A 26,959-nucleotide genomic window follows, 5' to 3' on the forward strand; every position below is an offset into this window, starting at 1 on the left:
GCCAAGAAACTAGTCCCACCCGGAAGCCCGTATCCTTCCTGGTAACTCCCAGTTACCCCCCACCCAGGGCATGACGTGCTGTGGTATGGAATACCTCCCTGGCTAGCCTGGGTCAGGCGCCCCATCTCTGCTTCCTCACAGCTTCCCCTCCTCCCTGGCAGAGCATGAGCCTCACAAAGTCCTTGGTCAGGGTAAACATCACTTAGCAACAACCGAAAACATCGGCCTCACCAACACTGTTCCCAGGCTGGAAGTCAAAACACCGCACTGCACCAGCTACCAAAAAGGAAAACCATGACTGCTACTGCTGAACCCAGGACATTATCCACCCCTTATTCCATACCATTCACGTCGTGATCAGATCCCACATTTTCAATACACCATCGCTCTCCCACATATATACATCCATATACATACAGACCAAGAGGAAAAAATCATTTTCTTAGTGCATGGACCAATCCCTATAATGCTGCCGAGTCCATTCGGTCCATGATGTTCAAAGTTCATTCTCTGTTGGGATGATGGCTGGAGGGAAGTCAGGGCCAGTCGCTGGTGACCTGGAGACATCTAGTTGATGGGCTATAAAAGCATTACACAGCAGGCAACAGCATACAGTTGAGTTCACAGGCTGTTTTCCCCTAATATCAAATCCCCTTGAGGTATAAATCGGACTTCCCCATCTTCCCGCATTACCCACCAAGTATATCCAGGTCCCTGAGTGTCCTGGGTTCAGCAGTAGCAGTCATGTTTCTCCTCCTTGGTAGCTGGTGCAGTGCAGTGTTTTGACTTTCGGCTCGGGAACAGAGCTGATAGAGATGTTTTGGTTTGGCCAAGGACTTTGTGAGCCTCATGCTCTGCCAGGGAGGAGGGGAAGCTGGGAGGAAGCAGAGACAGGACACCTGACCCAAAACTGACCAAAGAGCTATTCCATACCACAGCACGTCATGCCCAGGATGTAACTGGGAGTTAGCCGGAAGGGCTGGGAGACTGCAGGGTTGGAGGAGGTATCGGTCGGAGCTTGGTCGGGCTTGGGGAGCGAGTTATCGGTCAGCGGGTGGTGAGGTGTTGTATTCTGTTCCCTTGTTATTTCCTTTATCATTATTATCATTGGTGGTAGCAGTAGTGATTTGTGTTATACCTTAGTTACTAAACTGTTCTTATCTCAACCCGTGGGAGTTGCATTCTTTTGATTCTCCTCTCCCTCCCTCTGAGAGCAGGGGGAGGGCAAGAAAGGGGGGGAAGTGAGCGAACGAATTACCTGACTGGGTTTAAACCATGACACTGAGCAAAAGCAATCCCACGAGTGGGTTTGCCTTTACCTGAAGCAGGAATAACCCAGACTGTCTTCCCCAGCAAATTCTTCATATGCACCACGGGAACTTTGTCCCCCTCTACAATATGTAAAAGTTCTGACTGGGCTGGTCCAGCCCTGTTGGCAGATCCTCTGGTGTTGACCAACCAGGTGGCCTTTAGTAAGTGTGTATCCCAATGCTTGAAAGTTCCCCCACCCATTGCTCTCAGTGTAGTTTTTAAGAGCCCATTGTACCGTTCGATTTTCCCAGAGGCTGGTGCATGGTAGGGGATGTGATATACCCACTCAATGCCATGCTCTTTGGCCCAAATATCTATAAGGTTATTCCGGAAATGAGTCCCATTGTCTGACTCAATTTTCTGAGGTCCTGGGACAGTTTTTTCACAGCTGAGATGATGGAAGGGGTGAGATTGTCTTCAAACTCTCGGAGTTTATGAACCATTTCATCCACTGTTAGTGGTGCTATGTCATTCCAGGTTACTGTTGCCAGTGAATGGGCATATGATGACGGTGCATTCCGTGTAAGTTTTCGCCACATGGGTCATGTACATTCAACTTCATCTGGATCTATAGGTGTATCCCCGTTATTCCGCTTGATGTGATAGAGCATCTCTACGATGGTCGATTCCCTCAGAGACTGGATGCCTTTGTCTATAGTAGTCCACTTGGCCGAACGCTTCGTAACATCGTCCTTGTACGGAAACCTTTCTTTCACAGCTGCCAAGAGCCGCCTCCAAAGGCTGAGGGACTTTTTCTCTCTTGCAATTGCTTTGTCAATTCCCCCTTCTCTAGCAAGTGATCCCAGCTGCTTGGCTTCTGTACCTTCTAGTTCGTGACCATCGGCCCCATTGTCCCAGCATCGGAGTAACCAGGTGATGATGTGCTCCCCTGGTTGACAGGTAAAATCTTTTCGCATATTCCGCAGCTCGGTTGAGGTCCGAGGTCGAGAAGTTGCCTCTTCTTCTTCTTCTTCGTCATGTGATGATGACTCCTGATCAGATTCTGGACCGGGTGGTGAATTCATTGGTTCTTCATCTCGCTTCACCCTTCTTGCCTCCTTTTTGCTTGTTCTCTTGCGTACAGGGGCAACCGATATTGGTACGAATTGGTCCTCTGGTTTGGCTGCAGTGATTATCACTGTGGTTTGAGTAGCGACTGTACTTGTTGCTGGGGGTGGTGTAGCTACTGTGCTTGGAGCTGGGGTAACCGCGCTGTCTGTTGCAGTTGAAGTTTGAGCAGCTGCTGTACTTGCCGCTGGGGTAGCTGCGCTGTTCATTGCAGCCAAAGTTTGAGTAGCGACTGTTGCTTTGCCCTCAGATCCGCCGACATTCTTTTCCTTTTGAAGGTGCTGGATAGTGTTGAACAAGGCCCTGTAAGCATAGGCCAAGCCCCAGCACGTTTCCATGATTTGTCCATCTCTGGTATGGCCAGAATGACCACACACCTCATTTAAGTGTTTTACTAATTCTTCTGGATTTTGCAGTTGTTCGGTAGTGAAATTCCAAAGTACTGGAGGGGCCCACTGACCTAGATACTTGGCCATACAATCCCACACACCCTGCCCCTCATGACTGTCCAGCCTCAGGGAAAATCTCTTGGTCCTCCTACATCGTCATTTGACCCCAGACAAGACTCAAACCTGACTCTGCTTAACTCTTGAAATCAGTCATGGGCAAAACACACTCTGTATGCGTGTTAGCATGGTGATTCCCATCACCATCAGCAAACAAGTCTCAACAGCATTAAAAGGCCATTCAAAAAATTCAAAACTCTCAAATGTAAATGGTCTGGGGGGACGACTGGGAGGGTAAAAGGATGTCTCCTTCACAGGTTGAGCACCTGAGAAGGAGAAAAAAATGTGTAATTGCTAAGCACCTCCATCATTAACCTCCCAAAGTATAAAGGTGGTGACCACACTGGGAACATAAGCCAGATCAGTTTCATGATCAATGATTCTATTGTATTACAAGTCATTACCATAAAGTACAATGGGACAAAAACCTTAGCCCAAGCCCCACACTTGAAAAACACTAATACAGCAAATACCGGATGGGCGTAAGATATGATATACTGAAACTGTGAGATCAAGAGGAACAACCTTGAGAGCCAATAAATCAGCATTGTGATGAGTGACTATTAATCCAGTCAGATCTGTTCTTATCTCAACCCCTCGTGCCCCACGTTGGGCGTCAAAAAGAACTGTCGTGGTTTAAACCCAGTCAGGCAACTTGTTCACTCACTCCCAGTGAGTGGGGCCAAGCTGACAACAATCAAGGGACGTCGTCCCCCCCCTACCGGGGCTCACCCCTTCCCTACTCCCGGAGGAATGGGGAGGAGGATCGAAAGAGTGCAACTCCTACGGGTTGAGACAAGAACAGTCCAGCAACCAATGTACAACACAAATCACCACCGCTACTATCAACTACAACAATGATAAGGGAAAATAACAAGGGAAGAGAATACGATACCACCGGCCAAGAAACGAGTTCCACCCGGAAGCCTGTGTCCTTCCTGGTAACTCCCAGTTACCCCCACCCCGGGCATGACGTGCTGTGGTATGGAATACCTCCCTGGCTAGCCTGGGTCAGGCGCCCCATCTCTGCTTCCTCACAGCTTCCCCTCCTCCCTGGCAGAGCATGAGCCTCACAAAGTCCTTGGTCAGGGTAAACATCACTTAGCAACAACCAAAAACATCGGCTTCACCAACACTGTTCCCAGCCTGGAAGTCAAAACACAGCACTGCACCAGCTACCACAAAGGAAAAAACATGACTGCTACTGCTGAACCCAGGACAGGCAATTTCCAGATTTACCCAGTAGTCTTATATAGAACCTCACCACCACCTGATCTTGTCACATCCTTGTGACACTTTCTGCAAAATTACAAGGTGGCATGTAGCTGCCAGTAGGTGTGACTGCTGCTTGATATACCATTTTAGCCAGAATCAGCCACTGAAATAAGTTTCTGAAGTGGTATTTACTTCTCTTTGAGATCTGCTGCAGCTTTCATTTTACCCTAGTGCCAAGGGCAATTCAGGCCTCAGATACAACTACTTGTTTTGGGGGAAGGATTTTTTAATAAAAGATACAAGGTGACCCTGTTGTGAGCAGGAAAGTTGGACTAGGTGGCCTTCTTAAGGAGACAAGAGGGAGGGCAAAAACACAAAGCAGGCTGCCTTAGTAAAACTCCTGATGCCATTCAGATTAAATATCTGGTGTTCACTTGCTTAATACGGTGTCCTATCCACTGTATTTAGAGTCTTTCTTTTTAAATGGGAACTGAGAATCACTTTAGCTCATGACTTGAAAAGCCAGAAGGCAGTATCACAAAGCGATAATACATTATTCTAGTTCCATTTTCTAATTTACCAAGGAAATAACAACCACATAAGTTCATTACACCCTCAGTGGCATGTATGAGCTCTAATGTATTTACTGAGTGTAAGTACATTGGTTTGCGTAGCAACAAAGAAGGAATGGTTGATCTCAACTTGCAAAAAGTTAGATGCTTGATTTTGATAAATAGGTTCCACCAAGGTAAGAACAGTGCTATGGTACTTGTAGTGACTTATTTCTCACAAAAAGAGCTCGAACTCTTTCATAAAGGATGTAAGGATGTGTGTGGTTTTGTTTTTTTTTTCTTTTGGGGAGATGTTGTAACTGAAACAGAGAGTCTGATTCATCCTTGCAGTATTACATCCTGAAACAATTGGCCTGCTCCTTTTTTTATTTAAGCCATTATAAAAATTGTGCTTCTTTTGCTGTGTGTTATATATTACACTGATATAGTTAAAGGCAAAATTTCACAAAGAATTCATAGCAAAGGTGTGCTTGAGCTTACATGCAAAATAAACACACATGTAAAATAAACACACAGCCCATCTCTAATTTCTCTATTGGTGCTTTTGTCATTCCTTTTTAAAAGTGAGCTGCTTTTTTTTTCCCTCAAGCAAAATATTTCCCTGCAAGATGCTTACTCCAGTTGCAATCCTCTAAATTGTTCTCTCTCTTTCTTTTTAAAGACAACTGCACCTTTGCTGGAAAACAACCATCCTCCTCCTGACCTCTGTGAATTCTTCTGCAAGGTATCAGAACAGCTTTGCTTTCTGAAACAATTTTCTATGAATGTAGTTCTTTGAGGGGGTGGCTGTTTTTTTTTTTTCCTATAGTGCCTTAACTCATGCCCAAATTGATTTCAGTTTTTGGTCAACAACCAAATGGTTAACAGCACCATTATGATAAATAGATCCATATGCTTCATGCATCAGACTGCATAGTCATGATGACCCGTTTTCTTTTAAAACTGCTGGCAAGTTTTAAAAGGGGTAGAAGTCTCAAAAATTCTACATTTCAGTGACTTTTGAGGAGAATGGGCAGCAGGGAAAGGAATTCATGTAGTTCATAAGCTCCCATGGTAATTTTCCATTAGAAGCAGCGTTAAAAGTACCCTAATCCCAGGAAAGATTAATTTAGCCCTTGGATTTTGTTAATTTTGGAGTAATCCATGCATGAGGTGCAAAACCAGGGGACACCCATTTTCATGATTTCCGCAGCTCACAAAATGACTTGTTACTCATTACAGCACTGCCGAGAGCGCCCGCGGTCCATGGTTGTGATAGAAGTGTTCACACCAGCAGTACAGAGGATTCTCAAACACAACATGGTGAGTGCACATGTTACAGGAACTTGGCTAGCTTGGAGAAGTTTGTCCTGGGTTCATCTGTAAATTATTTTTCTCCTTAGTAGCTGGTGCAGTGCTGTGTTTTGGCTTTAGTCTGAGAACAATGCTGATAACACACTGATGTTTTTAGTTGTTAATAAGAAATGCTTACTCCAATCAAGGACTTTTCAGTCTCATGCTCTGCCAGGGAGGAGGGGAAGCCGGGAGGAAGCAGAGACAGGACACCAGACCCAAACTAGCCAAAGGGGTATTTCATACTACAGCACGTCATGCCCAGTATATAAACTAGGGGAGTCACCCAGAAGGCCCAGATCGCTGCTCAGGTTGGGCTGGGTATTGGGCAGCGGGTGGTGAGCAATTGCATTGTGCATCACTTGTTTATTGTTGTTTTTTTTCCTTTTCCTCTTTTAGTTTTATATTCTCTCCCCTTATTATTTCCCTTATCATTATTATCATTGGTGGTAGTAGTAGTTTTGTATTATACCTTAGTTACTGGAGTGTTCTTATCTCAACCCATGGGATTTGCATTCTTTCGATTCTTCTCCCAATCCCTCCAGGAGCAGGGGGGAAGAAGAGGGAGGAGTGAGCGATTGACTGCGTGGTTCTGAGTTACCAGCTGGGCTTAAACCACGACAGATGATTTTAATTGCAATACCAACTGTGGAATCACTCACGGTCCCTTTGCTGGATAAACTTCCCAGGTAGCCATTCAGTGCTATCAAAGAGTGACACTTAGACTTGAAGATGTGGTTCTGCCTAGGCATTTTTGGTAATTTTCTGTAGCTGTAAAACCTTTGAGATGTTTATATAGGTTGTGCTATAGAAGTGCCTGAAACCAAAATAAATAACAAGGTTTCAGTGATTTGGGAGTGTATCCTCCCTTTTACAGACCTCCAGTTTGTTACCCCTTGTGGCATTTCTTTAAATTTCAGTTGCAATTTATTTTTTCAGGATGACTCTTTTTCCACAGCCAGCTGCTTGAGAGATAACTGGGAGGGCTTGTTTGTCCTCAGTGGGCCTTGTTCACCACTTTAAATTTATCTTTGAGGTTCAGTACCACCTGTATAATAAGGTTACACCTGTGTAAATGTGAAGAAATGTGCTGGAACACTTTTACATCTAAAAATATCAGGTGATGTGAGGAGATGCGGGATTTTAGTTAGCAGGTGCTTTTCTGACTGGAGGATTTGAAGAAAGTGAGCTCACCTGTCAAATTCACATTGTCGCTGGAATAAAACCCCTGGAGAAAGAACTGGTCTCTAGTTTCATACTTGATTGCTTATTCATTGCATGTCAGAAACATTTTCTCAAAATCCAGAATAGATAGAATGTAAAAAATGGAAGTAAAAAATTATTTTTAGTTGCATTTCAAAAAAACTTGGAGTTATGAGTGTAAGCAAATTTGCAAGACAATAAAAATTTCATTTCAAAATAAAGGTGTGAAGTGAAGTGTATAAAAGAAATATAAGTGCAGATGGGGTTTTGTTTTGTTTCATTAAAAGTGTCTTTTGTTTCAAGGTGGGTATAGGGGAAAGAGGAGAATTGGCAAGCATGCCATTATTAGTGGGAAGAACATTACTTCAGCATGGAGTGATACTGTGCTCTTGAAGCTGTCAGCATAATACAAAGTGAATTTGGTTGTGTTTGAGTTTATTTCTTTTGAAAACCCACAGTTTTGATGTCCATTGCAGCCATGTTTCACTATCTTCACCAAGTCTCTGCTTTTTGGACAGGATTTTGGGAAGTGCCCTCTGTTGCGGCTGTTTACTCAGGAGTATATTCTGGCTTTGAATGAGCTGAATGCTGGAATGGAAGTGGTGAAGAATTTTATTCATAGGTTAGTTACATTTAATTTATGGTGCATTTCCAGTCCTATTTACATGCTGGGCTTAAACCACGACACTGTTACTTCTCACAGTCCTGCTCATCTCTTTTCTTGTTGTTAAGAGTAGTCGGTGCTTTTTGGTACTGGCAAACAGCAAATAAATTAGAAGAGTCCATGAGGCAGTGTTGCTGAAGTTTCTTTTTTATTATTTTCTTTTTTATTTTAAAACTAAAACTAATTCTCAAAATATGGCTGGTGTTTTCTGCCTAGTTACACACCGGAAGCAAATGAACTTGGCTGTGTGTACATTCTTTTTATGCATTTAGACTCAGAGCCTCTCCAAAGAGATTCCCATTAACTTGAGACCACATAATGCTCAGTCATGGTGAAATTTTGGGGGGGGACTGTAGAGATACATTTCATAAACAAGGCCATTGGGTAGGGATTTACATGGTTAAAATAACTCTGTTATGGCCCTTCTGAAGTTTCCCAAGCAGTCTATCCAGTTCTGGCATCCCATTCTGTCTGACTGCTTTTGCCCACAGAAATCTTTACAATTATTTTACCTTGGGTTTTGTTTTTCAGCATGCATGGTCCAACTGGACAATGCCCCCATCCCAGAGTCCTGCCAAATATTGTAGCCGTCTGCTTAGCAGCCATTTATTCATGTTACGAGGAATTTATCAACAGGTTAGTATGAATTCCCAGTTGACTGCATGTTACTCACTTCCAAACTCATGGCATCTGTAAACAAGATCAGTATGCGCATGGGTGTGGGTATGTGAGAGCGTGTCTTTTCATTGCTAGCGTTACATGTGGGAGTTCTGGTCAATCACATGCATGTTTTTGGAGATATGTGATTATATTTCAAGCTCTGTGCTTGAAAACCTGAAAGATGCTGAACTTTCATTCACTTGTACTCACTGCGGTATGTTTTGGGGCAGTGAGCATGACAATCTTTTATTGCACATCTTTAGCTCCCATGCTGGAAAATAGGGTCAGTGCTGGTGCTGCAAGGAGCTCAGCAGTTACTGCAAGCTGCAGTAACTTCCAGGATGAAGTTCACCAGCCAGATGTTCAACAGACCAGCATGCTGATCTTGACCACTGTTGAGATATTTCTCTAAGGCAGACTGCAGCCATAACCATCCTTTTCAGGCCAACAGCAGATGAAAGTGCTCAATAAGAGTCTTTGTGAAGTAAGCACTACCCAGAGCAGTGTCCAGTTTGCTCCCTTTCTGGCATATGAAGTGTATGTTACACCTAAAGCAAAGGGAAAGGTTAGATCTTGAAGGAGGGGTGGTGTGAAATCCCTGTGTATCTACAGCTTTGAATGTGAGCTGGTTTCACAATGCTGTCTCCATTATTGTGGAAAATTTGATTCTTGACTTACCATAAAATAGATGCCACAGGTCTTGAGACACAAGCCAGTTTCCAGTAGACACTGAGGGTTCCCCTCTGCTATGTTTTCTGTTTGTTTATGCCTATCTGACTTTCCTTATTGTAGAGCATGGACAGGGGCTGCTTAATGTCTAACAAAAATTCCAGACGCAAGGGCTGCAGACAAATGTCTGGCCATGTACTGTAGACAGATACATAATTGGACATGGATTCTGTTACAGTTTTGCACAATTTGGATGGGAAAGTTCACCTTTATACTAAACTGGCATGTCAATTAGAGTAATGAAAAGCTTGAATCTTTGTAGAACAGGGGCTGCAGAACAGTCCTATTGGAGCCTTTTAATATTTTTGATTTATTTCAGTAATTCAATTACATGGAAGAAAGCAATTCAGTGGGCTGGGGTGAAATGCAGTGAGAAATTGCAAAAGATCTTGGCTTCTCAGTGTTGAACTCTCTCTCCTGCTCTCTGCTGCTATGTCTGTCTATTGAAATTATTTGTTTACATTTTAAATTCAGCCGAGACAATTCACCGAGCCTGAAGGAAATCAGGAATGGCTGCCAGCAGCAATGTGACCGAAAGACTAATCTGCCACTCCGCCTTCTTCACACAAGTCCTGACCTGGTCTCTCAAGAGGCCATCTTGACTAAATCCTGTCTCAAACCAGTTATTGTCACTTCAAATGAAATTCATGTGGAAGTGGAGTACAACAACACAGCTAATCAGAAGATGATAGCCAACGTTGGCAATGACAGTGAGTCCAACCTGATTGACTGCTTGATGGTCAGTCCTACCTGCAGCACCATGAGCATTGAGCTGAGTGCCCAGGCAGACAGGATCCTTGGATGTTATGTTGAAATACTCAAGATGCTGTGAGTAACTATTCTAAACAGTTTTTTGAACAATGTCATCTTAACAATGGGGGCTTTTCCCACAAACCTGTCATCTTCAACATCCATGGCCAGCAAGCACATGGTTATAAATCTTAACTCCAGCTCTGAAGAGTCCAGCCTTTGAAAGAGACATCTGGCGCTGCCAGTATGTTCTAAAAATAGCATTAGGAAGATGCAAATGGAAAGCTTATTTGTACAGTGAGCCTCAGGCATATTGCAGAAGATGAGATGTTGTTGCCAGTGGTTTCTGTTTTGTTCTTTCCCATCAAAAAAAAAAAGTCAGCTTATCTCTAGAAAAAGACAGGCCTGTGCTAGGCTCAGTGCCTGTGCAGTGATAGGCAGTGCTGCTCCCCTATCTTCAGCAGGAGTTGGATGAGGTCAGCATCTTGTCTTCCACTTAGGTGTTTTTCCTTCATATGTTTGTAGAAGTTTTATGACTTGTTTGGATTTACTTGTATTAGAGTGGAGCCTCTGTTTGTCAACCAGTTGCTTTGATTCAGCAGACCTGTATTAGTGAACAAATGCTCAAATAACCTTTACAAAATGATGGCTCCATAGTTTCCCGGGAAGCAAATCCTCTGAATATCTTGAAGAGGAATATAAAATAAAAAATTCTTCAGGAAAAGCTTGGTTTTCTCCTGGATAAACAAATTAAAAGGAGAATACAAAATGTGGACTGCAGAATGGAAGCTTCTAATAGAAGTGTAGTAAAACAACCCCAAAACAACTCTGTTGACTTTGACAGCCAGCTCTGCTACTGAGTTGCAGTATGCCTTTGGGCAAAACTGTTATATATCTACATTAATTATTTTTAAGCAATGGAGGATTTTGTGAAAGTTTTGTCCCATGTTTCAATTTTTTTTCAAGATATATAGTACCAATCTGTAACACAATTCGTTAAATCACTGCAGGGCTGGCTTTCAAATACATCCATAACAGCCACACACTCAAAACTGTAGACAGGGCAGATGAATCTAAGATACTGTTCCTATTAGATTCTTGAGCAGGAAGTTGCTTGAAAGCTAATTTTATGGGTTTGGGGTTTTGTGGGGGTTTTTTTTTGTTGTTGTTTTTGGTGGTGGTGGTTTTTTGTTGTTTTTCTGTTTGTTGGGTTTTTTTTCCTGGCCTAGCCTAGCCTCTTCTGCCTTTAGAAAAGTTTTATCATTAATGTTTTCTTCCTACTGGCATGTTCTGCAACTCTTTTCTGTGGTGATACTACAGAATTGGTGCAACTCTCCTCAGATTGCCTTGCCAGGATCCACAATCTGCTTGAGAAGTCACAACCTGTGAGAATACAGGATGGTTTCTAAGGCAGAGCCACTGACTTGGGTTCCCTTTCATTACTATTCATTCTTTGATTTTCTTCGGACCTGAAAGCATTAATGCAGAAATGAGTTCTGCTCCATATTCTGCCACTGGCTTGCTGGGAGGTTTTAGATAAATTGTTTCTTTTTGTGCCTCAGTTTCCTTATCTTTAAAATACAAGTAAAGGTTTTGAGTGGTCATTTTTAAACTCCTAAACCAGTGATAGAAAAGCATTGTAGAAGGGCTGGTAGTTATTAACAAAAAAGCAAGGTAATGCTGTTGCAATGCTTATTCCTTGCACGCTCAAATTCTTCTTGAAGAGTGGCTTTTAGGTGTCAGACTCAATATCATCATCAAAACAAGGGAGTCACCAACAATAATATATTTTTTACATAATTAACTTAGGACATCAAGGAATAATTTATTTCGGCAGATTTTAATTATTGAAAGTCTAGCAAATAAGGATTCTTAACAGTACCTTCAGCAGAGGACATTTTATTGTTCACCTAACTCCTACACAGCCCTCCTCTGGACTTGTTCCAACAGTCTTTCTTATGTTGAAGACACCAGAACTGCACGTAGTACTCCAAGTGGGGTCTCACAAGAGCAGAGTAGAGGGGAAGAATCGCCTCCTTTGACCTGCTGGTCACGCTCCTTTTGATGCAGCCCAGAATACGGTTGGCTTTCTGGGCTGAGAGCTCATGCTGCCGCTCATGTTCAGTTTCTCATAAACCAACACCCCTAAGTCCTTCCCCACGGGGCTGCTCTGAATCACTTCTCCGCCCAACCTCTAGCTGTGAAATCTTTTGGTTCATCACATTAAATTAGAGGCTCTGAGAGCTGCTTAGTGCTGTCTAGTACCTACTTGCATGTTAATGTTTCAATGTATTAGAGAATTTCTTGTACAGCCAAACTTGTGCACAACTGTGGTTAAAGACATTTGCAGTAAAAGGGGATGTGTGTCCTCTTCCTTGGACTGGAACAGGCCTCCACTGCTCACAGAAGGTGTGATAGCATAAGAAACAGCAAATGCAAGTTTGCCCAAGGAGCCGACTCTACCCTGGTCCCACAGACCCCAGAGAGGGGTCCAGGTGTTTGGGCATCTAAAAGGACCCTTTTCTGTTCTCAGCAGCCAGGGCAGGGCCTTTCTACGCTTCTACCTTTTCTTCTTTTGGAAAAACAAACAAATCCTGCTCAAAGGTGGCTGAACACGAAAAGACACCTCACTGTTTTGCAGAGAGCAGGTTTATGCCTTCTATGACATGGGGTCCAATAAAGCTTTTTCTCTCAGCCTGCCCTGTAGCCCTGAGTGAATTGCATCTTACAATTCAGAGGAGTTGGACCTAGAGCAAGGGAATAAAGGGATAAGATACAGTCCTGGGTTCAGCAGTTGCAGTAAGTTTTTTCCTTCTTAGTAGCTGGTGCAGTGCTGTGTTTTTGACTTTCAGCCTGGGAACAACGCTGATAAGATCAATGTTTTTAGTTGTTTTTAAGAAATGATTACTCTGACCAAGGACTTTCTGAGTCAGGGAGGAGGGGAAGCCAGGAGGAAGCAGAGACAGGACACCTGATCCAAACGAGATGAAGGGATATTCCATACCACAGCATGTCATGCCCAGTATTTAAACTTGAGGGAGTTACCCGGAAGGGCTAGATCACTGCTCAGGTCAGGCTGGGTATCGGTTGGCAGGTGGTGAGTGGTTATATTCTCTTCCCTTGTTATTTCCCTTATCATTATTATTATTGGTAAGATAACGACAGACCTGACCAGAGTGTGTCTAATCGTATTTGTGATAAGCAATCATTATTTCAGATTCATAGTCACTCGTCACAATGCTGATTTATTGGCTCTCAAAGTTGTTGCTCTTGATCTCATAGTTTCAGCATGTTGTACCTTACTTACAGATGGTATTTGCTGTTTTAATGTTTATTGGCTGGGGGGCCTGGGCTAAGGTTCTTGTTTTGCTGTACTTTATGGTAATGACTCTTAATACAATAGGCTCATTGATAATGAAACTGATCTGGCTTGCGTTCCCAGTCTGGTCTTCACCTCTGTACTTTGGAAGGTATATAATGGAAGTGTTCAGCAATTGCACATCTTTTGTTTCCTCCTAGGGTGGTCAACCTATGAAGGAGACATTCCCTTACATTCCCAGCTCCCCCACCAGAATATTTACAGCATCATGAGAGTTCTGAAGGTTTTGAATGGCCTTTGGGTACTCTTGAGACCTGTCTGATTGTGATGGGGATCACCATGTCGGCACACATTACAGAGTGTGTTTTACCCATGGCCATTTCATCTGATCTCTAAAGTAAAGCAAAGTTGGGTTTGGGTCTTGTCTAGGGTTACACGACGATATAGGAGGACCAAGAGATTTTCCCTGAGGCTGGAAAGTCATGAGTGGCAGGGTGTGGGGGATAGTATGAGCAAATATCTAGGCCAGTGGGCCCCTCCAGTGCTTTGGAATTTCACCCGTGAACAACTGCAAAATCTGGAAACACTAGTAAAACACTTAAATGAGGTGTGTTGTCATCCTGGTCATACCAGAGAGGGACAAATCATGGCAACGTGCTAGGGTTTGGCCTACGCCTACAGAGCCCTGCTCAACACTATCCAGCAACTTAAAAGGGAAAAAGATGATATAAAAAAGGAAAAAGGGAAAAAGGTTAATATAACCCCATTTTCAAGAAGGGGAAATTGGATGACCCAGGGAACTGCAGACCAGTCAGTCTCACCTCTGTGCCTGGCAAAATCTTGGAGCAGATTCTCCTGGAAGGCATGCTAAGGCACATGAAAAACAAAAAGGTGCTTGGTGGCAGCCAGCATGGCTTCACTAAGGGGAAATCCTGCATGACCAATTTGGTGGCCTTCTATGATGGGGCTACAGAACTGATGGACAGGGGTAGAGCAGTTGATGTCATCTACCTGGACTTGTGCAAAGCGTTCGACACTGTCCCACACAACATCCTTGTCTCTAAATTGGAGAGACATCAATTTGATGGATGGACCACTCGGTGGATAAAGAACTGGCTGGATGGCCGCACACAAAGAGTTGTGGTCAGTGGCTCAATGTTCAGCTGTAGACCAGTAACGAGTGGTGTCTCTCAGGGATCGGTGTTGGGACCGGTCTTGTTTAACATCTTCGTCACTGACATGGACAGTGGAATTGAGTGCACCCTCAGCAAGTTTGACAATGACGCCAAGCTTTGTGGTTCGGTTGATACGCTGGAGGGAAGAAATGCTATCCAGAGGGACCTTGACACGCTTGTGAGGTGGGCAGATGTCAGCCTTTTGAAGTTTAACCATGCCAAGTGCAAGGTCCTACACCTGGGTCGGAGCAATCCCGGGCACAGCTACAGGTTGGACAGCGAAGAGATTCAGAGCAGCCCTGCAGAGAAGGACTTGGGGGTGTTGGTTGATGAGGAAATGAACATGAGCAGGCAGTGTGCACTCACAGCCCAGAAAGCCAACCATATCCTGGGCTGCATCAAAAGGAGCATGACCAGCTGGTTGAAGGGGGTGATCTTGCCCCTTTACTCTGCTCTCGTGAGAGCTTATTTGGAGTATTGTGCACAGTTTTGGTGTCCTCAACATAAAAAGGACATGGAACTGTTGGAACAAGTCCAGAGGAGGGCCACGAGAATGATCAGGGGACTGGAGCACCTCCCGTATGAAGACAAGGCTGATAAAGTTGGGGCTGTTCAGGCTGGAGAAGAGAAGGCTGCGTGGAGACCTCATAGCAGCTTTGCAGTATCTAAAGGGGGCCTATAGGGATGCTGGGGAGGGACTCTTCATTAGGGACTGTAGTGATAGGACAAGGGGTAACGGGTTAAAATTTATGCAGGGGAAGTTTAGATTGGATATAAGGAGGAAGTTCTTTACTGAAAGGGTGGTGAGGCACTGGAATGGGAAGCCCAGGGAAGTTGTGAATGCTCCATCCCTTGGAATGTTCAAGCCAGGTTGGACAGATCCTTGGGTGACACGGTTTAGTGTGAGGTGTCCCTGCCCATAGCAGGGGTTTTAGAACTAGATGATCCTTTCCAGTCCTAACTATTCTATGATTCTATGATTCTAAGATGTCTCTGGATTTGATGGCAAAGCAACAGACAATGCAGCCACTCCAACTCCAAGTACAGCAGCTACACCTACACCAGCAAAAAGTACAGCAGCTACTCAAACCCCGACAGCAACAGACAGAGCAGCTGCTACTGTTACTCAACCCCCAAGCACAGCGGATTCACCAACCCCGACAACAGATGGGGCTGACGGTCGCAAACTAGAAGGTAGGGAAGCTAAGAAGCTGGTATCTCTTGCTAGGGAAGTGGGAATTGACAAAACAATTGCAAAAGAGAAACAGTCCCTCAGCCTTTAAAGGCTGCTCTTGGCAGCTATGAAAGGAATGTTCTATACAAGGACAATGTTATGAGTCGTTTGGCAAACTGGCCCAAGACAGCAAAATACATAGTCTCTCTGAGGGAATCAGCCATTGTACAGATGATCTATCATAGGTCAGATGCTGGGAATGCATAGATAGATCCAGATGAAATCAAATGTAAATGATCCATGTGGCAGAAATTTACATGGAGTGCACCATCTTATGCCCACTCAATGGAATCAATAACCTGGCATGACGTAGTTCCACCAACAGTGGATGAACTGATCTGTAAACTCTGACAGTTCAAAGACAATATCACCCCTTCCATCATTCAGCTTTGGATAAACTGTCCCAGGAGTTCAAACAATTGAGAGATGATCTGTCCAATCTATCTGCTTCCCCATGTGTAGCAAGCCATGTCTCAGCTATTAACAAAAGGCATCCTACTGCTCGAGAGAGAAGATACAGGAGGTACATGCCACAGGCCACCCTATGGTTTTACCTGCGGGATCACAGAGAAGACATGACAAAGTGGCATGGAAAACCTACTCAGCTCTGGAGGAATGGGTGCATGAATTGAAGAGGAGAACAAAGGTCAAGGCTGATCCTCCCATGAAAGCTGTGGCTTCAGTCTCTGGTGATCAGTTTCCCAGATGGAGTGAAAGAGCTGATTTTACACCATCTCCTGTGATAAAGAAGACTAATCTCTTTCTACAAGACTTAAGTGACCAATGTTGTGATCACTATTAGAGGGGCCCTGCCGCTAGCCAGGTGGAGGTAGGGGACAATCGGATTTACTGGACTGTGTGGATCAGATGGCCTGGCACATAAGGCCCACAGAAGTATAAGGCTCTAGTAGATACCAGTGCACAATGTATGCTGATGCCATCAAGATGTCAAGGGGTGGAACCCATCTCTATTTCTGGAGTGACACGAGGATCACAGAGTTGACTGTGCTGGAGGCTGAAATCAGCCTGACCGGGAGGGAATGGCAAAAGCACTCCATTGTGACTAGTCCAGAGGCTCCATGCATCCTTGGCATAGACTACCTTAAGAGAGGGTACTTCAAAGACCCAAAAGGGTACTGATGGGCTTTTGGTATTGCTGCTTTGGAGACTGAGGAAATTGAGCAGCTATCCACCTTGCCTGGTCTCTCAGAGGATCCTTCTGTTGTGGGGCTGCTGAAGGTTGAAGAACAACAAATGCCAATTGCTACCACAACAGTGCACCGGCAGCAATATCGCACCAACCGAGACTCCCTGATTCCCATTCATCAGCTGATCCGTAGACTGGAGAGCCAAAGAGTGATTAGTAGGACCCGTTCACCCTTTAACAGCCCCACACGGCCAGTGTGAAAGTCTACCAGAGAGTGGAGACTAACAGTAGACTATCGTGGCTTGAATGAAGTCACACGAACATTGAGTGCTGCATTACCAGACATTCTAGAACTTCGGCATGAACTGGAGTCAAGGGCATCAAGTGGAATGCCACAACTGATAATGCCAACGCATATTTCTCTGTTCCTTTGTCAGCAGAGTGCAGGCCACTGTTGCTTTTACTTAGAGGGGTGTCCAGTACACTTGGAACCAACTCCCCCAAGGGTGGAACCATAGCCCAACCATCTGCCATGGACTGATCCAGACTGCGCTGGAACAGGGGGAAACTCCAGAACAGCTGCAATACATTGATGACATTGATGTTTGGGGTGATTCTGAGGAAGAAGTTTTTGAGAAAGGGAGGAAAATAATCCAAATCCTGGTAAAACTCAGTTTTGGTATAAAACGGAGTAAGGTCAAGGGACCTGCACAGGAAATTCAATTTTGGGGAATAAAATGGCAAGATGGGTGTTGCCAGATCTTCACAGATGTGATCAAAAAGAAAACAGCATTAACGCCACCAAATAATAAGAAAGAAACACAAGCTTTCTTGGGTGCCGTGGGGTTCTGGAGATTGCACATCCCAAATTACAGTTCGATTGTAAGCCCTCTCTATCATGTGACCCAGAAGAAGAATGATTTTAAATGGGACCCTGAACAACAACAAGCCTTTGAGCAAATTAAACGAGAGAAAGTTCATGCAGTAGCCCTTGTACCAGTACAGACCGGGCCAGATGTAAAAAATGTACTGTACAACGCAGCTGGGGAGAACGGTCCTACCTGGAGCCTCTGGCAGAAAGCTCCAGGGGAGACTCGAGGTCGACCCCTCGGCTTTTGGAGTCGGGGATACAAAGGATCTGAGGCCAGCTATACCCCAACTGAGAAAGAGATACTGGCAGCCTATGAAGGGGTTCGAACTGCTTCGGAAGTGATTGGCACTGAAGCACAGCTCCTCCTGGCACCCCGTTTGCCCATGCTGGGCTGGGTGTTCAAAGGCAGGGTCTCCTCTACATATCATGCATCCTATGCTACATGGAGTAAGTGGGCTGCACTAATTACACAACAAGCTCAAATAAGAAACCCCAGTCGTCCAGGCATTCTAGAAGTCATCATGGACTGGCCAGAGGGCAAAGATTTCGGAATGCCACCAGAGGAGGAGGTGGTGCGTGCTGAAGAGGCCCCACCATATAATAAACTGTCAGAAAGTGAAAAGCAGTATGCCTTGTTTACTGATGGCTCTTGCCGTATTGTGGGAAAGCATTGGAGATGGAAGGTAGCTATATGGCGTCCCTGACAAGTTGCAGAAACTGCTGACGGAGAGAGTGAATCGAATCAGTTTGCCGATGTGAAAGCCATCCAGCTGGCCTTGGACATTGCTGAAAGAGACAAGTGGCCAGTACTTTATCTCTATGCTGACTCATGGATGGTCGCTAATGCCCTATGGGGGTGGTTGCCACAATGGAAGCAGAGCAACTGTCAACGCAGAGGTAAACGCATCTGCGCTGCTGCACTGTGGCAAGATATCGCTGGCTGGGGGCAGAACCTCGTGGTGAAGGTCCGCCATGTAGCTGTTCATGTGCCCAAGAGCAAGGCCACTGAGGAACAGGAGGACAACCAACAAGTGGATAAAGCAGCTAAGGTTGAAGTGGCTCAGATGGATTTAGACTGGCAACATAAGGATGAATTCTTTTTGTTCCAGTGGGCCCATGACATTTCAGGCCATCAGCGCACAGATTCAACATACAGATGGGCTCCTGATCGAGAAGTGTACTTAACAATGGACACTATTGCCCAGGTTATTCATGACTGTGAAACATGTGCTGCAACTAAGCAAGCTAAACGGCTAAAGCCTCATTGGTATGGAGGACAACGGCTGATGTACAAATATGGGGAGGCCTGGCAGGCTGACTATATTACACTCCCACCAACACGCCCAGGCAAGCGCCATGTGCTTACCATGGTGGAAGCAACCACCGGGTGGCTGGAAACATATGCTGTGCCCCACACTTCAGAAACAGATTTTGTGGAGACACGGCACCCCAAAGAGAACTGAGTCAGACAATGGGACTCATTTCCGGAACAACCTTATGGACTATGGACACTTGGGCCAAAGAGCATGGCATTGAGTAGGTATATCACATCCCCTACCATAGAATCATAGAATCGTTAGGGTTGGAAAGGACCTTAAGATCATCAAGTTCCAACCCCCCTGCCATGGGCAGGGACACCTTACACTAAATCATATCACCCAAGGCCTCGTCCAACCTGACCTTGAACACTGCCAGGGATGGAGCATTCACAACCTCCCTGGGCAACCTATTCCAGTGCCTCACCACCCTAACAAGAAAGAATTTCCTTCTTATAGCCAACCTAAACTTCCCCTGTTTACGTTTTAACCCATTACCCCTTGTCCTGTCACTACAGTCTCTAATGAAGAGTCCTTCCGCAGCATCCTTATAGCCCCCCTTCAGATACTGGAAGGCTGCTATGAGGTCTCCACGCAGCCTTCTCTTCTCCAGGCTGAACAGCCCCAACTTCCTCAGCCTGTCTTCATATGAGAGGTGCTCCAGTCCCCTGACCATCCTCGTGGCCCTTCTCTGGACTTGTTCCAACAGTTCCATGTCCTTTATATTTTGAGGACACCAGAACTGCACACAATACTCCAGGTGAGGTCTCACAAGAGGAGAGTAGAGGGGCAGGATCACCTCCTTCGACCTGCTGGTTAGGCTCCTTTTGATGCAGCCCAGGATATGGTTGGCTTTCTGGGCTGCGAGCGCACACTGCCTGCTCATGTTCATTTTCTCATCAACCAACACCCCCAAGTCCTTCTCTGCAGGGCTGCTCTGAATCTTTTCTCTGCCCAACCTGTAGCTGTGCCTGGGATTGCTCCAACCCAGGTGTAGGACCTTGCACTTGGCATGCTTAAACCTCATGAGGTTGTCATCAGCCCACCTCACAAGTGTGTCAAGGTCCCTCTGGATGGCATTCCTTCCCTCCAGCGTAACAACCGAACCACACAGCTTGGTGTCATCGGCAAACTTGCTGAGGGCGCACTCAATCCCACTGTCCATGTCAGCGACAAAGATGTTAAACAAGACCGGTCCCAACACCGATCCCTGAGGAACGCCATCCTATGGGAAAAACAAACAGTACAATGGCGTGTTAAAAACTACACTGAGAGCAATGGGTGGTGGGACTTTCAAACACTGGGATACACACATACCAAACGCCACCTGGTTGGTTAACACCAGAGGATCCGCCAACACGGCTGACCTAGCCCAGTCAGTGCTTTTACATACTGTACAAGGGGATAAAGTCATCATAGACTGTCCAGAGGGCAAAGATTTTTGAAGGTCACCAGAGGAGGAGGTGATGAGTGCTGAAGAGGCCCCACCATAAACAGTCAGGAAGTGAAAAGCAATATGCCTTGTTTACTGATTGGACCTGCTGTATTGTGGGAAAGCAACTGAGATGGAAGGCAGCTGTATGGAGTCCTCAACGACAAGTTGCAGAAACTGCTGAAAGAGAGGGTTAATAGAGTCCGTTTGCCAAGGTAAAAGCCATCCAGCTGGCCCTGGACATTGCTGAAGGAGACAAGTGGCCAGTACTTTATTCTGACTCATGGATGGTGGCAAATGCCCTGTGGGGGTGGTTGAAGCAATGGAAGCAGAGCAACTGGCAACACAGAGGTAAACCCATCTGAGCTGCTGCACTGTGGAAAGATATTGCTGCCCGGGTGCAGAACCTGGTGGTGAAGGTACATCATGTAGATGCCCATGTACCGAAGAGTCGGGCCACTGAGGAACACCAGAACAACCAACAAGGGGATAAAGCAGCTAAGATTGAAGTGGCTCAGATGGTTTTAGATGGGCCGGTGGGCCCATGACACTTCCGTCCATCAGGGCAGAGATGCAACATATAGATGGGCTTGTGATCGAGGGGTGAACTTAACAATGGACAATATTGCCCAGGTTATTCATGACTGTGAAACATGTGCTGCAATCAAACAAGACAAGCGGTTAAAGCCTCTTTGTTGTGGAGGACAATGGTTGAATCCTGGAGAGTCAGGGGGTGATCAGCAGGACCCGCTCACCCTTTAATAGCCCCATATGGCCAGTGCGAAAGTCTAATGGAGAATGGAGACTAACAGTAGACTATCGTGGCCTGAATGAAGTCACACCACCATTGAGTGCTGCTGTACCGGACATGCTAAAACTTCAGTATGAACTAGAGTCAAAGGCAGCCAAGTGGTATGCCACGATTGATATTGCCAATGCATTTTTCTCCATTCCTTTGGCAGCAGAGTGCAGGCCACAGTTTGCTTTTAATGGAGGGGTGTCCAGTTCACTTGGAACCGACTGCCTCAGGGGTGGAAACACAGCCCTACCATTTGCCACAGACTGATCCAGACTGCACTGGAACAGGGGCAAGCTCCAGAACACTTGCAATACATTGATGACATTATTGTGTGGGGCGATACAGCGGAAGAAGTCTTTGAGAAAGGGAGGAAAATAATCCAAATCCTGCTGAAAGCTGGTTTTGCCATGAAACGGAGTAAGGTCAAGGGACCTGCACAGGAGATTCAATTTTTGGGAATAAAATGGGAAGATGGACGTAGACAGATCCCCACAGATGTGATCAACAAGATAACAGCAATGTCTCCACCAACTAATAAGAAAGAAACACGAGCTTTCTTGGGTGCAGTGGGGTTCTGGAGAATGCACATCCCAAATTACAGTTCGATTGTAAGCCCTCTCTATCATGTGACCCGGAAGAAGAATGATTTTAAATGGGGCCCTGAGCAGCAACAAGCCTTTGATCAAATTAAATGAGAGATAGTTCATGCAGTAGCCCTTGGACCAGTCCGGACCGGACCAGATGTAGAAAATGTACTGTACACTGCAGCTGGGGAGAACGGTCCTACCTGGAGCCTCTGGCAGAAAGCTCCAGGGGAGACTCGAGGTCGACCCCTCGGCTTTTGGAGTCGGGGATACAAAGGATCTGAGGCCAGCTATACCCCAACTGAGAAAGAGATACTGGCAGCCTATGAAGGGGTTCGAGCTGCTTCGGAAGTGATTGGCACTGAAGCACAGCTCCTCCTGGCACCCCGGTTGCCCGTGCTGGGCTGGATGTTCAAAGGCAGGGTCTCCTCTACACATCATGCAACTGATGCTATATGGAGTAAATGGGCTTCACTAATTTCACAACGAACTCGAATAGGAAATCTCAGTCATCCAGGCATTCTAGAAGTCATCATGGACTGGCCAGAGGGCAAAGATTTTGGAATGTCACCAGAGGAGGAGGTGGTGCGCACTGCAGAGGCCCCACCATATAATAAACTGTCAGAGAGTGAAAAGCAGTATGCCTTGTTTACTGATGGCTCTTGCCGTATTGTGGGAAAGCATCGGAGATGGAAGGCAGCTGTATGGAGTCCTGGATGACAAGTTGCAGAAACTGCTGACGGAGAGGGTGAATCGAGTCAGTTTGCCGAGGTGAAAGCCATCCAGCTGGCCCTGGACATTGCTGAACGAGAAAAGTGGCCAGTACTTTATCTCTATACTGACTCATGGATGGTGGCAAATGCCCTGTGGGGGTGGTTGAAGCAATGGAAGCAGAGCAACTGGCAACGCAGAGGTAAACCCATCTGGGCTGCTGCACTGTGGAAAGATATTGCTGCCAGGGTGCAGAACCTGGTGGTGAAGGTACGTCATGTAGATGCCCATGTACCCAAGAGTCGAGCCACTGAGGAACACCAGAACAACCAACAAGTGGATAAAGCGGCTAAGATTGAAGTGGCTCAGATGGACTTAGATTGGTAACATAAAGGTGAATTATTTTTGGCCCGGTGGGCCTATGACATTTCAGGCCATCAGGGCAGAGATGCAACATACAGATGGGCCCGTGACTGAGGGGTGGACTTAACAATGGACACTATTGCCCAGGTTATTCATGAGTGTGAAACATGTGCTGCAATTAAACAAGCCAAGCGGTTAAAGCCTCTTTGGTATGGAGGACGATGGTTGAAGTATAAATATGGGGAGGCCTGGCAGATTGACTATATCACACTGCCACCAACCCGCCAAGGCAAGCGCCATGTGCTTACCATGGTGGAAGCAACCACCGGGTGGCTGGAAACATACGCTGTGCCCCATGCCACTGCCCGGAACACTATCCTGGGCCTTGAGAAACAGATTTTGTGGCGACACGGCACCCCAGAGAGAATTGAGTCAGACAATGGGACTCATTTCCGGAATAACCTTATAGATATTTGGGCCAAAGAGCATGGCATTGAGTGGGTATATCACATCCCCTACCATGCACCAGCCTCTGGGAAAATCGAACGGTACAATGGGCTGTTAAAAACTACACTGAGAGCAATGGGTGGGGGAACTTTCAAGCATTGGGATACACACTTACCAAAGGCCACCTGGTTGGTCAACACCAGAGGATCTGCCAACAGGGCTGGCCCAGCCCAGTCAGAACTTTTACATATTGTAGAGGGGGACAAAGTTCCCGTGGTGCATATGAAGAATTTGCTGGGGAAGACAGTCTGGGTAATTCCTGCTTCAGGTAAAGGCAAACCCACTCGTGGGATTGCTTTTGCTCAGGGACCTGGATATACTTGGTGGGTAATGCGGGAAGATGGGGAAGTCCGATGTATACCTCAAGGGGATTTGATTTTAGGGGAAAACAGCCAGTGAACTCAATTGTATGCTGTTGCCTGCTGTGTAATGCTTTTATAGCCCATCAACTAGATGTCTCCAGGTCACCAGCGACTGGCCCTGACTTCCCTCCAGCCATCATCCCAACAGAGAATGAACTTTGAACATCATGGACCGAATGGACTCGGCAGCATTATAGGGATTGGTCCATGCACTAAGAAAATGATTTTTTCCTCTTGGTCTGTATGTATATGGATGTATATATATGGGAGAGCGATGGTGTATTGAAAATGTGGGATCTGAGCACGACGTGAATGGTATGGAATAAGGGGTGGATAATGTCCTGGGTTCAGCAGTAGCAGTCATGTTTTTTTTTCCTTTGTGGTAGCTGGTACAGTGCTGTGTTTTGACTTCCAGCCTGAGAACAGTGTTGGTGAAGTCAGTGTTTTCAGTTGTTGCTAAGTGATGTTTACCCTGACCAAGGACTTTGTGAGGCTCATGCTCTGCCAGGGAGGAGGGGAAGCCGGGAGGAAGCAGAGACGGGGCGCCTGACCCGGGCTAGCCTGGGAGGTATTCCATACCACAGCACGTCATGCCCGGGGTGGGGGGTAACTGGGAGTTACCCGGAAGGACACGGGCTTCCGGGTGGAACTCGTCTTCTTGGCCGGTGGTATCATATTCTCTTCCCTTGTTATTTTCCCTTATCATTGTTGTAGTTGATAGTTGCGGTGGTGATTTGTGTACATTGGTTGCTGGACTGTTCTTGTCTCAACCCGTGGGAGTTGCACTTTTTTCAATCCTCCTCCCCGTTCCTCTGGGAGTGGGGGAGAACCCCGGTGGGGGGGGGACACGGACCTCGATTGTTGTCAGCTCGGCACCCCTCACTGGGAGTGAGTGAACAAGTTACCTGACTGGGTTTAAACCACGACACCGATGTATACCTCAAGGGTTTTTGATTTTAGGGGAAAACAGCCAATGATCTTAATTGTATGCTGTTGCCTGATGTGTAATACGCGACTAGCCCTGACTTCCCTCCAACCATCATCCCAACAGAGAATGAACTTTGATAGAACCGGACGAGTTCTGCAGTAAAGGAACGACCAGCATCAGCAGGCAACGATCCAATACTGCACACAGCCTTTCCTGCCCTGAAAGATTGTTACAAGAGATGGAACCTGACATCATGGATCGAATAGACTTGGCAGCATTATAGGGATTGGTCCATGCACTAAGAAAATAATCTCTTTCTCTTGGTCTGTGTGCATATGGATGTATATATATGGGACAGCGATGGTATATTGAAAATGTGGGATCTGAGCATGACGTGAATGGTATGGAATAAGGAGTGGATACTGTCCTGGGTTTAGGAGTAGCAGTCAATTTTTCTCCTTCTTGGTAGCTGGTGCGGCGCTGTGTTTTGTCTTTCAGTCTGGGAACAGTGTTGGTGATACCGATTTTTTCGGTTGTTGCTAAGTGATGTTTACCCTGACCAAGGACTTTGTGAGGCTCATGCTCTGCCAGGGAGGAGGGGAATCCAGGAGGAAGCTGAGACATGGCACCTGACCCAAGCTAGTCAAAGAGGTATTCCATAGCAGAGCACGTCATGCCTGGAGGGGTTACTGGGAGTTACCCGGAAGGACACAGGGTTCTCTGGGTTGGACTCATTTCTCGGCGCATGGTATTGTATTCTCTTCCCTTGTTATTTTCTCTATCATTGTTGTCGTTGCTGGTAGAGGTCGTGATTTGTGTTGTACATTGTTTGCTGGACTGTTCTTGTCTCAACCCGTGGGAGTTGCACTCTTTCAATTCTCCTCCCCATCCCTCTGGGAGTGGGGAAGGGGATAGCCCCTGGGGGGGGGCTCAATTGCTTCCAGCCTGGCACCACTCACTGGGAGTGAGTGAACAAGCTGTCTGGCTAGGGTTTAAACCACGACGCAAGCCAATAGCGGCAATGGCCTAAAGTCACAGTGTTTGCGGATTATTTAATTATTATGTTTGGCCAATGTTCTTACTTTCCCCTTGTCGTGGTTTGAACCCAGTCAGGCAATTCGTTCATTCACTTACCCCCCCCCCCCCCCTTCTTGCTCTTCCCCTGCTCCCGCGTGAGTCAAAAAGAATGCAACTCCCACGGGTTGAGATAAGAACAGTTTAGTAACTAAGGTATAACACAAATCACTACTGCTACCACCAATGATAACAGTGATAAAGGAAATAACCAGGGAAGAGAATACAACACCTCACCACCAGCCAACTGATAACTCACCCCCCAAGCCCGACCAAGCACCGACCCATACCTCCTCCAACCCTGCAGTCTCCCAGCCCTTCCAGCTAACTCCCAGTTACATCCTGGGCATGACGTGCTGTGCTATGGAATACCTCTTTGGTCAGTTTGGGTCAGGTGTCCTGTCTCTGCTTCCTCCTGGCTTCCCCTCCTCCCTGGCAGAGCATGAGGCTCACAAAGTCCTTGGCCAAACCAAAACATCGCTATCAGCTCTGTTCCCAGGCCGAAAGTCAAAACACAGCACTGCCCCAGCTACCAAGAAGAAGAAACATGACTGCTACTGCTGAACCTAGGACACCCCTAAAAAAGGTTTTTGGGCAAGTAAATCTATGTGTAGCAGCAAGCAACTGCTCTGACAGCCTTCACCCTCCTGGTACCCTGACCTCCAGCCCAGCACACTGTGCTGCTCACCTAAAAGTGCAAATCCTGCAAAACTCAGAGCCAGTGAGTAAATCAAGAAATCATTCTCCCCCTCTGCTTTTATAAGTCCAGTCCTGGGATTTATGTTGTGTGATGAGCATGAGCGTTCAGCCCAGCAACCTTTGAAGAGCTCCAAAGGAGTTTGTCACAGGTGCTCCCTCCTCTTCCTGGCATGCCCTCTTTGTCTGGCTCATTGCAGTGCCTGTTACTTGCAGCCAGAGCTAATCTATCTCCCTTTCTTTCCCCGCTCCAAACACTTCTGTCTTGTATTAGAGTTTTGAATGTATTGAAAAACAAAACCAAAAAAGAAAAAAGTGACTGTCTGAAGTGAAAGAAGAGTGCAGATGAGATGAGCACAGACAGGGAAGATGATTTTGAAAAGGGAATAGGGAGGAGGAGAAACACCATAAGCTTTTAATAAGCAGTTTAG

At 46.0% G+C, this 26,959-nt stretch overlaps 1 protein-coding gene across 1 annotated transcript in view; it reads left to right on the plus strand.

The window, feature by feature from the left end:
* LOC130607828 (C-Maf-inducing protein-like) overlaps positions 1–26,959 on the plus strand; it is a 52,632-nt gene that overhangs the window by 4,580 nt on the left and 21,093 nt on the right. Inside the window, exons 3-7 of the mRNA XM_057425260.1 lie at positions 5,334–5,396; positions 5,894–5,974; positions 7,726–7,829; positions 8,403–8,507; positions 9,735–10,088. Coding sequence (XP_057281243.1) covers positions 5,334–5,396; positions 5,894–5,974; positions 7,726–7,829; positions 8,403–8,507; positions 9,735–10,088 — 707 coding nt within the window. The remainder of the gene's footprint in view (positions 1–5,333; positions 5,397–5,893; positions 5,975–7,725; positions 7,830–8,402; positions 8,508–9,734; positions 10,089–26,959) is intronic.

This window comes from Pezoporus wallicus, unplaced genomic scaffold (assembly GCF_028554395.1).
Source record: "Pezoporus wallicus isolate ANWC-B61680 ecotype Strahan unplaced genomic scaffold, APGP_CSIRO_Pwel_v1 contig_3077, whole genome shotgun sequence".
NCBI lineage: Eukaryota > Metazoa > Chordata > Aves > Psittaciformes > Psittacidae > Pezoporus > Pezoporus wallicus.